Here is a 13,072-nt window from a genome sequence, read left to right on the forward strand (position 1 = left end):
CACAAACCTATGTCACTAGTACTTTGCAAACCGGGGAGCTCCTACACAACTAGTAAGCAAAAGCACAAAGCTCCTAAGCTCACTAGCAATGCTCAAAAACAAGGCAACTAATGCCAAATTAGAGACCGCAAAATACTTAGCTACACAAACTAAGCAATGTGACTAACAAGGTTACACAAACCAAATTAGTCACGCAAGGGGAACTACTTCTAGCCACACAAGCAAGAAGGTAACTAGCAAGCTACACAAGCTAACTAATTACAAGAGCAACTACACGAGCACAAGTATATGAATGTAAGAACAAGCTTGTGTTAGGGACTTGCAAACCAACGGGAAGAACAAAGTTGACACGATGATTTTCTCCCGAGGTTCACTTGGTTGCCACCAAGCTACGTCCCTGTTGAGACAAGCTCCAAGGTTACCGCCGGTCCTCTTGCTAGTGGTGACCCGCAAGTCACACTCTCCCACATGGAGTGCTTACCACAAGCTCTAGCACTTGACCCGGCCGGACCACTTGTCGCTCTTCACGTCTCGCTCAACTAGAGTTGCTCTTCGCGATCCCCGCGGGGTGAGCACCGTACCCCTCACAATCTCTTCTCCGGAGCACCGCACAATCTCCTTTCGTGCTTCGACGGAGTCACAAGCCACCAAGCCGTCTAGGAGGTGGCAACCTCCAAGAGTAACAAGCACCACCGGCTTGCAACACGAACACCTAGTGCCAGTCGATGCAATCTCTCAATGCAACGCACTAGAATCGCTCACACACACAATCGGATGATCACTATCAAGCATATGTGAGTTAGAGGCTTCACTAGCACTCCCCAAGCATGGACACTAAGTCCCAAGGGTGCTCAGCTCCAGCCAAGGCCGGCCACCACTTCTATTTATAGCCCCAAGGGCTAAACTAGCCGTTGCCCCTTCACTGGGCAAGAGTCATGAGCACCGGACTCACTGTAGGTAGCACCGGACACTGGAACAGTGCGTCCTGTGCTCTAGAAACAGCCACGTGTCACTAGCCGTTTGAACTCGACCGTTGCCGCCAACGGCTAGCACACGCACGTGCGTCTGGAACAGTAGCACCGGACGCTCTGCTGCTTCATACTGGACGCATCCTGTGCGCACCGGACGCATACGCAGAGAGCAACGCAAACTTGCAGCAGCACCGGACTCTCAGCGTCCTGTGACACTGGACTCGTCCTGTGCGCACCGGACTCTCAGCGTCCTGTGCCACCGGACTCGTCCTGTGCGCACTGGACTCTCAGCGTCCTGTGCCTGCAGTTCAACTTGTTAGGTTGCTAACTTTTAGCTCCGAACTCCGAATTCGATGATCTTGGACATTTTGGAAAGCTTACTTAGAGTGCTATCCAATCTATATGAATACTCAATCCAAATCAAAATGGATCAAAGCAGTATTCCAATCTAAAGGCCATTCTAATGTCCGGAGAACACCGAAAGACTACTCTCTCTTATCCAAGTTGAACAAAATCAACTTCAACACCTACTCCTTTGCAAATGTGCCAACACCACCAAGTGTACACCACCATGTGCAAGTGTGTTAGCATTTTCATAAATATTTTCCCAAAGGAGTTAGCCTCTCAACTTGCCACGCCACTCGATCCTAACACGTATGCAAAGTTAGATCGCTCAAGTGGCACTAGATGACCGATATGCAAACAAGTTTGCCCCTCTTGATAGTATGGCCATCTATCCTAAATCCGGTCATAAACTTCTCTACACACCTATGACCGGTTAAATGGAAATGCCCTAGGTTATACCTTTGCCTTGCGCTTTCCATTCCATCTCCTCCAATGTTGATGCAACACATGCACCAATCAATCACCAAATGATATGATCCACTTCATATCATCACGTGACCGTATTGGTTCATCGATCTTGACCTCACTTGCTCTTCACCGTTGCCTCGGTCCATCGACGCCAAGTCTTGCTCAAGCTTCACCGTCATACGCGGTCCCTCGCTTCAAAGCCTCCGACTTGCCCTTCACTCTTGCAACCGGTCCATCGAGCCAAGCCTCATCTTGATCTTCTCCACCTTGGTCACATGACTCCATGTCATGTCTCATATGCAATGAGCTCCTCCATCATCATATAATCACCTGTGGACTAGTCTCCTGTGTATCTCACATAAACACTATTAGTCCACCTAAGTTGTCACTCAATTACCAAAACCAAACAAGGACCTTTCAAGCATGGGTATGCATTTGTTGATCCAATCACTTGAGTGACCTAGTGATATCTCTCTCACATAGAGAGGGGCAAGTTCCATCTTGATTATCTATGTTTCACGGATGTTTTCCGATAAACGCAAAGACCACCTTTATAACTACCCTGTTACAGAGTAGCATTTAATAGTCCCTAGGTTGTTTCACATCTTGAGAACATACGACAATCTCAGGTCTAAAGACATAACATACATGATACACAAAGAGATAATAAGAACATCTCACGTTGGGTCAGTCCAGCCCCATGTCATATATGTGCCCACATTATTAGTTTGACATCTCTATGTCTATGACTTGTGAAACATAGTTATCAACTAATACATGTGCTAATCTAATATTCATGTGTGTCCTCACATGAACTTTGATGAGAGAGAACTTTAGAATAACCATACATGTAAAAGAGTTTCATAAACAACTCACATAATTATCAATCGATACAAGTTTATCTATAATAGATATTCATTGAACTCATAATATATGTCACGGGTATAATCATAATATCATCATCTCTATTATTACCTCTAGGGCATCTTCCCAACAGAAACAAGCTGAAAGGATTTGCAAGCAGTTGAAACAAGTTGACAAGATTTGCGTGCAGTTAAAACAAGTTGACAAGAAATGTAAGCAGTTATAACAAGTTGGATGGAGTTGAAACTGCTACAGGCATGTGGGTGTTGCTCATCCATTTCAAAAAAAATGGAAGGCTTGCGGGGCCGACGCCTAAAAATGGAAGAGGTCGTCATTGCGTGCGCATTTATTCCATGTCGTGCTCTCTTTTCTTGTCTTGTAGGGCCTTCACCAAAAATAGGATGAGTCGGCATGCAGCAATAATGTATCATAGCATGTGCTATCTACACTGTTCAAAACTGCTTTGAGATTCGTGATATGCACACTACCCAATGTGAAACTCTACTCTTTTGAATGGCACATATCTCGATACGCTGTGTGAACGGTCCAGATAACACGTGCCCAGCATGTATACACTAAAAAACTGCGTTCGGCATGCAGAGTCATCCGAAGGAAGCTTCCCAGAAGCTGCTTGGTTGCTGGGTGCTTGCGGCTGTTGTGTCCCATGGGACCCCCATGTAAGTTTCTGTCGTTGCCTGTTGTGAGTGTTGGTGGATCGCATGTCGTAGCTAGGAAGGACATGCCACTCCCTCCATGGGGCCCGTGTGTGGCTCTTGTGTCGTTGGCCTGTAGCCGTTGCGGGCTGTGGGCCGTGCGCATGAGGCCGAGCCTGACCAGCTCGAGATAAGGTTGGGTCTCCCTCCTCCTTTCCACTCTGTCGCGGAACAAAACACTTTACTTCCCCTTCTAGAGAATAGAGAGGAGAAAAATAGCTCCCCTCTTCCATCTCTCTCAAAACTTGGTGCTAACCCTAAGAGAGAGGTCTCCCTTCTCCTTTCCGCTCTCTTGCAGAACAAAACGCTTTACTTCCCCTTCTAGAGAATAGAGAGGAGAAAAATAGCTCCCTTTTGAGAGGTCTTCATAATTGATCTAGTGAGCTCGTGAGCATCTCCTCTCTCTCTCCTCTCTCTCCTAGCTTCTGGCTCATTTGAGAGCGGATTGAGGGAAACCCTAGGTGCATTTAAGATTGCATATATATTCTTGTGGCATTAGATGATTCTTGTGATTGTGTATTTCCTATTACTCTTGGTGATTGCCGTCGCCTAGACGGTTGGTGATTTGTTGATTGGTGAGAGGATTTTGTGATTGTGTCCCCCAATCAAGGTGATATTCGTGAGGGGTTCTTGGGCTTATTCTCCAGTGGAGTGCCAAAAGCCACTCTAGTGGATTGCTCGTGTCTTTAAGCTACCTCACATGTGGAATTTTACACGAGGACAACACCCCGCAACCCAAGTTCACAGACATTTCCCCTCCAACATTGCCGCACTCAATCAAAGTGAAGCAACTACAGAATTTTATGAGAGGACAAATGCCGCACAACCCTCGTTGATCACATGATGATGTTATAGATTTGTAAAAGAGCAGAATTGACGGTGCTGAGAATGGTTCACGCCACCGAACCAGTTTGCTAAAGTAGTCCCCCAGTTGAGTGATTTTTGTCGAAGATGGTAACGGATCGGTGTCATGCATGGGTTTGATTTGGTGGTTTTTGGTAGAAGGCGCCGTTGAAATAATTTGCGGACCCAATCAACCTATGAAGGGACCTCTGGATTCTCTAGTCAAACACCTTGTGGGTGTGACCCGAGAAGAGCCTGCCCACTGAAATTACGATCCACCGAAATTACGATCGAACAGAAGCCTGAGGACAATTAGGAGATGGATTAGTGGATCTAGTGTGGATTGATGTAGGAGATGGGATTTTGGGATCCATCACCTGGACGTCGTCAGAGATGGTGCATGTCAAGCGAATAACTGACGCCGATGAAGAGCAGTGGACCTCAACGCACATGCCAAGGATAGCTGAATCTGATACCACTTATCACACCCCTGGCCACGGCGGATCACCGGCGACGTGAGCACACACAAGGGTTACGGAACGAGGACACTGGCGGGCAAGCCCCTACCTCGGCGACTTGGATTACCAATTGGAAAAGGTTGGTGTCCTCCATGGCACTTATGTGGCATTACAGTGTCTCGCCATTAGGGCCCACATGACAGAACAAATGACAAAGCGTAACATAACAAAATATGTAAATCAACAGCATAGACGGTGATCACCAGTTGTGACACCTTACTGCCTTTCAAATACGGTTTTGCTTGGGTTGGTCTGGGTTAAAACTGGACCACGGAGAGGGCTAATTTCTACCGTGTTCGTCCATGCAGTTCATCATATATATGCCAAGGCCGGTCCGGACAAGCGTCAAGGAACGCAGTATACAATCGTCATTCATGAGCTCTTCAGCTTTACGACCTGGAGCCACAAGGGGCACGCCTCCGATCTACGACCCTGGGCCAGGTCCGGCGGAAATGAAGTGATGATTGAGATTTTAAGCCGTGCGTAACATCGCCTTCCTGGCATGCTATTGCTATCTAGCCATGAAAACACGAGGGCGTGGAGGTAAACAACGGAGAGCATGCAGATTAGAAATACTATTACCCATTGCGAATAAGACCGATTCTGTGTTTTGACATAACCTTAGGATTACAGCATATCTGAACGGCAGAACAAAACAGCGGCCGCTCCTTCAACCGCGACCTCTAGAGCATACACTTGGGTCGCCCACAAAGCAGAGATGACCACCTTTCAAGGCGACACCAAAATGTAGCTAATGGAACATGCTTCTCCAGACAGACGATCCCTACAAAACGAAGTTGCTGCGAAGGTAGATATACATGTTAGTGAACAGCAGAAAGAAAGTTGGAAAAAGGGAAAGGACGATCCCTGATTTATCATATATTTCTGTCCTCAATTATAGGTCGCTTAGGCTTTTCTCGGTACATATAGCTTTTGATATGCATCTAGATATGTAATAAAAGTTGTATATCTAGAAAAGTCAAAACCATGTGTAAATTGGAACGGAGGGAGCATGAGGTTGCTTACCCTTTTTAGACTTTCTGCACTTTAGTAGTAGTAAGCTCCTTCGGCTTACCACCTTTTACACAATCCACTTCCTGCAATGAAGTACAAAGGGCATCAAAAATCCCTATGCTCAGGGTAATTGGTAACTAATTTTTCAAAACGGACAATTAAGTACAATTGACCGAGTATTAGGCACTACTCCGCCACCTGACTAGTTCCCAACACATTTTAAGGTACCGATAATAAACCAGGAAATAAGAATACTTCTTTAATATTGCTCATGATACCTCAGGTGATGGTAAAGAACACTTTCATTATTAGATTCTGCAGTTGGAACAAAAGCTCACGTGAAACATCAGCTTAACTGTTGTGTTGAAACAAATTTAAGTAAACAAATAGGTAGATAACACAAAACTTGAAAGGGCACCTGATTTATTGAGCTCATCAGTTGTCACTATTTTCTAGGTGAAAGCTTAATCCCAATAAATATTGCATATGAATTTATAAGCTAATTGCATGTTTATGCTACAGTACCATGTGATGTAGATATAGCACAGGCACATACAACAAATGGAATCTATATAATATTAATATAACCAAGCTGGATGCTGATGTTATTTTAAATCAATGAAACAGGGAAACCAAACTTAAATTTATTTCATACCAGCTTAACAGCAAAACTCAAGTGATAATTTTTTTTTCTCCGAAACGTAGGAGAGTTGTGTTTGCTTTGTATTAACAAGAAAAGCGGAGAGAGCCCTTAAAGACACACAAAAAGCAGATTTGAGTTGCATGCTACATTTGTTTCATCTCAAGGATTCTGCCGTTTTTCTAAAGGCTGTAACAATATAAAATAAGAATGTTATATTGATGATGTAACATCATTCCGTTAGATGTTCCCTACAATTAGTACATGTCATCAAAAAGTCAAAATACAAAAGATATTGTAATATCCCTGTTCACCTGGGGGCCCTTGGAGCTGTGGAGCAGGGGGGCTGGGCTATGGGAGATGAGGGTGGCGGCTAGGGTTTGGTGGAGGTGCTGTTGGCGCAGGGGAGAAGAAGAGAGGCGGCAGAGAGAGAGGCCTGGTGCAGAGAAATAGAAGGAAGGGGTAGGGAAATAGTTTCTTTATTGCTTAACCTGATTGATTACATCCCTCTAGTATTTATAGCCCTATAGGACTTGGACTCTAAGCAATCCTATGGGGGATCCTTATAGATTGGATTCCCCCTTCAAACTCTAATTCTATAACTAACCAAACTCTAATCAACTTGATATGGTAGCTCGAGATGACAACAACAGGAGCGGCAGCGGCCCCTTCTAGGGCGCGCCAGGGCTGGCTGGAGCCCCTCCTGGGCCTCCTGAAGCCCATTATTTCTCGGTGGACAGCCTCTCATTAGGCACCTGACAGATATAAAGCTCTAAAATATCATATTCTTTAACGAATACTGTTTTGCTTTGAATTTCCAAGTGGTAAAGTGCCAAAGTGAGTTGAAACCATGTAAGTACTATGCCAATGATGTCATGCAATAACACATACCATATACAAAAGCAATCCAATTCAAATGTATCAGGATTCCGCATTGAAATACCGTACAAAACCAGCAAAAGTAATTCTATGAGGTGGTGACATAAAGTAACTACCACTTAGTGATTCACCCACTGAATCACCGCTATGAGAACTCTTGGATAAATCAAGTGAACACTGCATACTGTAAAAAGCTTGGTTCACTAGATAAAGAGCTATCAATATTTCCAAATCCAAATATACTATGCATCAGTAGTGAACTGAAATGTTAATGGTAGAACCAAAAGAAGGTACGTAATAGAAGTGGATGGAGCAAAAAATTCAATATAAATGATCAATAGAGTCATGCTGGATCCCAGTTTATAGGTTCAATCACTGATATAGATGCAGCTAACAGAACTAGAACATCCAGGTAGATTAAGTGAATTCACTCGCACACTGTTCAAGTTTGCAAATTCGTCTCAATTTAGTACCCAAGGAAAATGCCTACTGAAAATTGTACCACATGTTTATTCCAGATATCTTTTGTGCACCACAATATTTTCTGCAGAACACATTAATTGTAGCACATATTTATTCCAATTTGGGAGTAAGCTACTCAGTTTACATATTTTCTGCATCACAACGACTCCCAAATTCCTTCATTGAAAATTTAGTGCTTTGAGCAGTGTTTAGTAGCAGACAGGCTAAAAAGGTATTAAAAACTATAATAACACAAGTGCCATTGGTGCTTCCAAGAACAAAAACAGCAATATGTCAAAAAAAACTTTGTTCTACCCACTCTATTGATTATTGGAAATTTGGAATTGTTAAGAGTTCATCTGTGTCGAGACGAAAATGAACAAAAACAGACAGTGTACCGAAGTTAAAACCAGGGGGACAAACTTTTTTTTAAACTAATCCCACAACATTTTGGATGCCTCAAAGTGTGCTACTCCAGACAATGACAGTCTTAGTGCATATTTTGTAGCCCAGCACAATGTCCGATCATTCTTGCAGTTGTTAAAATAAGGGTGATTAGGCATCTATTCTTGTCTTGTGTTTTAGGGCCATCTTTAGTTCACACTTTACAGATTTTGCAAGATAGGGATTGACTTGAGCTTTATAGAACTGGCAGCACCGCCACCACTACCATCTAGACACCCTTTGCATATATTCCCCAATACAAAAGCCTTTGCTGGACCAGGCAACACCTAACTCACACACTCCAAGACCCTCTTTAGCATCTGAAGGAACAGCACCAAACCTAGCACCCAGCATGTAGAGCTCACCAGGCCATCTAATAGAATGGCCATAACACCCCGCATCTTACCAACCAACATCCACCGCCACACAATCAAATGGTCCATCCACCTCCAGGCATCGTCGCAAGACAGTATCTCATCTCAGATACAGATCCAGATCAGAGTACCGACAGCGGAGGCGAAACAACACGGATCGAACGCAATTCCCCCTAATTACACGGTCATTCAGCAAAGTTGAAGAGGAGCGAAGTCGAAGAGCACTCACCTTGCCTGTGGCCTCGTAGTAGTCGTTGAGCGCCCACTGGTACTTGGACTGATCCAACCCGAACCAGGTAGCCACGTACTCGTCGAGGCTCGCGTGCGCTGCGACGAGAACAAAGGGAGAATCCAAGCATGAGAACCCACCAAATCTGTGGACAAAAATCCACCAAAATCACGAAATGCGTCCGCCCACCTTCCTGGATGCGCGCGACAGCGTCCCAAAAGAAGCCGAACGCCGATCCGTCGTGCTTGCCCCCCGCGGACGCCTTCTCGTACTGAGGCGGCGGCACCTGCACCGGCGGCGGCGCGACCTTCACAGGAGCCGGCGGCGGGGGCGGGGTGAACACCACCGCAGGCGCCGCGACCGGGCTCTCGTGGTTACGCGGCGAGGGAGAAGCGGAGAGCGATGGGGCTGCCCTCTGTGGGGTGGGTGTGGAGAAATCCGAGCGCGGGGACTCGGGCGGGGGCGTGCGCGAGGCGCCCCGCGGAGTGCTAGCGGGAGACGGCGGCGTGATGAAGACGGTGAGGTTCCCGGCCCGCCCGATCATGGGCGGCGGCGGCGCCGGCGAGGACGACGACCCCATCGTCTCAGCTGGGGCGGGAGATGAGACTTGGCCGGCGGAGCGGCTGCGGGAGAGCGGCGTCTAGTTGCCTAGGGAGGAAAGCTAGAAGGGCTGGGGGGCGCTCGTGGGAAAAGCCCCAGACGCCATTGCAGACAAGGCAGTGGAGCTTTTGTTTGCTTCCTAAATTTCTACCTTTTCTATTTTGCCCTTCAAGTTAAATAACGCGACTTTTGGCGCTGGCCCCGGATGGTGCATGCACCGCGGCTTCCAAGGCCACGTTGAGACCCCTTCCGTTGGTCCCGGTGTCAGAGGTTCATAGCTCGTGGACCCAGTGTGGGTCTCCAGACAATGATGCACGCGCCCAAGGTTTCTCGCTCGAATTCTCCACTTTTTTTTTCTTTCTCAATCAAAATAACATGCCCTTTTCGCGCTGGCTTTGCCTCTGCGCGCACCTGCACCGCGTCTATGCACGTTGGTTTACGGGAGCGTTAGGTGGGACCACGCGACAGAGACAAGAGTTGTGGCGGTCTCGGATGTGGTATGGGAAGACTGGTGTATGGGTTCGTGGTGAGGTGCGGATGATAAAGGGTCTTTGCCCTTGGATCCCCACTAGCAACGAAGGGCGCGGGGTTAGGGAGGTTACGGTTTTGCCCCTGGGTTTTGGTTAGATTAGCAATGTGATGGCACTGTAGTGGATCACTCTAGAGCTAGGCAGCATGGGATTAGGCAGTACACGCCTAGAGTCAATAATATCCAAGCGTTAAATCGCGCATCAGATAGTAAAGTCAAAATACAAGACCCTAGAGCCTGGTTGAGAATTTTAAAAAAATTGTTGAAAAATCAAGTTCTTTATACACAAGATCTAGAACATTACATGGCCGTTTATACAGGTATCCCTTTTAGGTTTCCAACTGTTCAATTTAAAGATCCTATCATGTTAATGTGCTCTTGTATGGTTGCTTGTTTTATTATTACGACCTTGTATAATTTGGATTTTTGTAATGTCAGTAGCTTCAATAAATTTTAGGATGAGATTTATTTAGGGGTAGGTTGTCATAGGATTTGAATAGTTTACACTAAATGAAATAAATCAGTTCATAGTTTTCTAAAATTTTCTAAGATTTGATTAAGTTGTGACAATTTAAATGGTTGAAAATATTTTTTAGAAAATAATTTTATACTTTAATTTGATAATTTTTTGTTGCATTTATGCTTTTTCTTTAACTTTATGATGTGGGAAATGAATTTATAAAAAAAATAGACCAAAGACCATATGGTCCCGCTTTTTATAGAAAGCTACAAGGTTTTCTAGGGATACCAGCGATACAGTACCAGTTTTACACACGTGCCAACACACACCACAGACAAGAAAAGCAGCATAGCGAAACTCCTTACACCCCAAAGAACAACAGCCAAAAGCACTACCACACACGTAAAGGACATTAACATATGCTACACCATTAATCTTGGATGCTTTGTGTCCAAATTCTTGAAAGTCGATCCACCGTCTTTGAAGTCCAACCTCTTTCTTTCTCCTTGAGGAGGATGCTCTATTTGTGAATGAAGATAATTGATTGATGCACCACAACATTAGGGTTCGAAATAACCTTGTTGAAAACAAAATCATTGCACTTAAGTATTCTTCTTCACCTCTTGTGTCAATTAATTTGATCTCTAAAATCAAAGCTCTCTTATCCTTCCGTAACTGACCCCTAATATTATTACACCATCCTTTCCAAAAAGTTCTAATATGTTTTTAACTCTCTTCCACTAATCTTGAATTTCTTCACTTTCTCTATTTGGCCACCTATTCAATAGCTTCTTTTGGAATTCTACATCTGTGAACCAGTCCATCTCAAATCTAAAAACATGTGGATGACTTACTCTAGTATCTTCTGTTGTAACCAAGAGTAGATTATGATCTGAGCCTATTCTTGTGAGAACTTCACATGTTGCCCAGGGATAAGCAAACTCCCAATCATAGCTGATGAAAACTCTGTTGAGAATACTCATAATAGGTTGCTCTTGCTTATTAGTCCATGTGATTTATGTCCTTTTCTAAGCATCTCTTTGATACCAGTGTCTGAGATAAAGTTGTTGAACATATCCATCTTGCCTTGATCTACATTTTGTGAGGATTTTTCTAAGGCAAAACGAATGAGATTGAAATCACGACCTAATATGAAAGAGCATTGCATGTTATGGATTTTGTTTGTTAGTTCTTCTAGAAAATTTTATTTCCTCTCATGTTGCATAAGACCATAAACATTGATAACTTCCCACATCAAATCATCTTTCCTATTTTTTGCTCTTATGTCATAAAAGAAGGAACCTTTGTCATGGTTGATCATCTCTATATCTCCATTTTTAACTCTTGTTAGTGTGCCTCCAGAATGCCCTTTTGCCTCTGTCCAGACCCAGTTGAAATCTTGGCTATTGACCAAATCTCTTAACATATGATCAAAAAATCTCTCTTAATTGTCTCTTGCAAACACACTACATCAAAGTAATAATGGTTCATAAGATCTTTGAACTGCCCCATTCTGCCAGCTCCACCCAGACCCCTAATATTCTAGAAGATGATCTTCATTTAAACTTTCTTTGGTCTTCCCCCCTTGGAGGCTGGTGATGAGGACATCGCCACGCTGGACACGTCTACACCATCGTTTTTCTCAAGTTACAACTCATCTCCAACTCAGCTACCACGTCACTCTCACATTCAGCAGACACGTTGTCAATGTTTTGATCATAACTTCTTTATACAATGTTGAAACGAGGTGATCTTAGACTTGTTGGAAAGGGGACGATGACGCCATCGATTTGGATCTAGTCCCAGCTCCAGATTGCCCATGGATTAATCTATGTGACCATGGCAAGGTGTTGCGTCACCTATTTTGGGCCAACTTGGCCATGTATCGAGTCGGGCCTTAAGCCCAAGTTGTGGGCGCCTTCCGCCTGCAACCCTAGACGCCTCTCTTTATATTCCATGCAGCTGCCGCTATCGAGACTTGGGTTTTGTTTAGAGTTTAGTTTTCCATCGAGAAACTAAACCATTCATTATAACTATGGTGGCAAATCAGTAATCCAGGGCCCCCGTTCTTGATCTCCTCCACTGTGTCGATTAGTCATTTGAAACAGAGTTCTTGAACCCTCTTTTGATATTTGTGTCATTCATATTTGCAATTTAAGATTGTGTGTTTATACCTTCCTATTTGTGTTCTTCGATTTGCTGGTAGGAAAAGCTTTTTTGGCGAGGTCAATCAAGTTGTGCTTGGTTGATAACCAACGGAGCAGTGGTGTAATGGTTGTAGGGTTCGAATAAAATCTGATTTGAAGCCAGATCACCAATGTCGAGATCTCCACAAATTAAATTTACCAATTATCTCTCGGAAGATTGGGCTAGTATCTCATCAAATTGTATCAGATATTTCAGGTTTACCACGAGGTATAATCTCGTTTACCTTATATTCATATTTGTTAATTACCTAGAGTCCACAAAAGCCCAAAAAACATTTCAATTTATGTTGTCGTATTATCCGTTATGCCTTGCAATTTTGTTTTTAGATTTGCTTTGTTGAGTTTGTGTCTGTGGTTGAGTCTAGTTGCTAGTTTTGATTGTGTTCATTATCATAGTTCAACTTCACTGTTGTTGTTCTTTGTTTCTGCCACTATCCCATCCACTGTTCCCAAACAACAAGTCAAAGCCACCATATTACTCAACTTGCCCTGCTAGCCGCCTTGTGTGATCT

The 13,072-nt window shown here is 44.2% G+C and overlaps 1 protein-coding gene across 2 annotated transcripts; it reads right to left on the minus strand.

Moving 5' to 3' along the window:
- On the minus strand, positions 5,280–9,536 carry LOC8081685 (pollen-specific leucine-rich repeat extensin-like protein 4). 2 transcript variants are annotated; one of them, XM_002453727.2, is made up of 4 exons: positions 8,954–9,534; positions 8,765–8,862; positions 5,749–5,819; positions 5,280–5,522 (listed from the first exon to the last, which is right to left on the minus strand). In XM_002453727.2, the coding sequence occupies exons 1-3, from the start codon at positions 9,342–9,344 to the stop codon at positions 5,754–5,756; spliced, it is 555 nt and encodes a 184-aa protein (XP_002453772.1). In that variant the 5' UTR covers positions 9,345–9,534; the 3' UTR covers positions 5,280–5,522; positions 5,749–5,753. The 2 variants fall into 2 exon arrangements, with proteins under 2 accessions (XP_002453772.1, XP_021315737.1); XM_021460062.1 differs by lacking the exons at positions 5,280–5,522; positions 5,749–5,819 and adding an exon at positions 5,826–6,051 and having other exon boundaries at positions 8,954–9,536.

Source organism: Sorghum bicolor, chromosome 4 (assembly GCF_000003195.3).
Source record: "Sorghum bicolor cultivar BTx623 chromosome 4, Sorghum_bicolor_NCBIv3, whole genome shotgun sequence".
NCBI lineage: Eukaryota > Viridiplantae > Streptophyta > Magnoliopsida > Poales > Poaceae > Sorghum > Sorghum bicolor.

Coding starts and splice junctions, on each gene's coding strand:
- LOC8081685 (XM_002453727.2), bottom strand. CDS start 9,344: ATGGGGTCGTCGTCCTCGCCGGCGCCGCCGCCGCCCATGATCGGGCGG. Junction 8,863..8,953: donor TGTCGCGCGCATCCAGGAAG/GTGGGCGGACGC, acceptor TTCTCGTCGCAG/CGCACGCGAGCCTCGACGAG. Junction 5,820..8,764: donor ACTACGAGGCCACAGGCAAG/GTGAGTGCTCTT, acceptor ACTTCATTGCAG/GAAGTGGATTGTGTAAAAGG.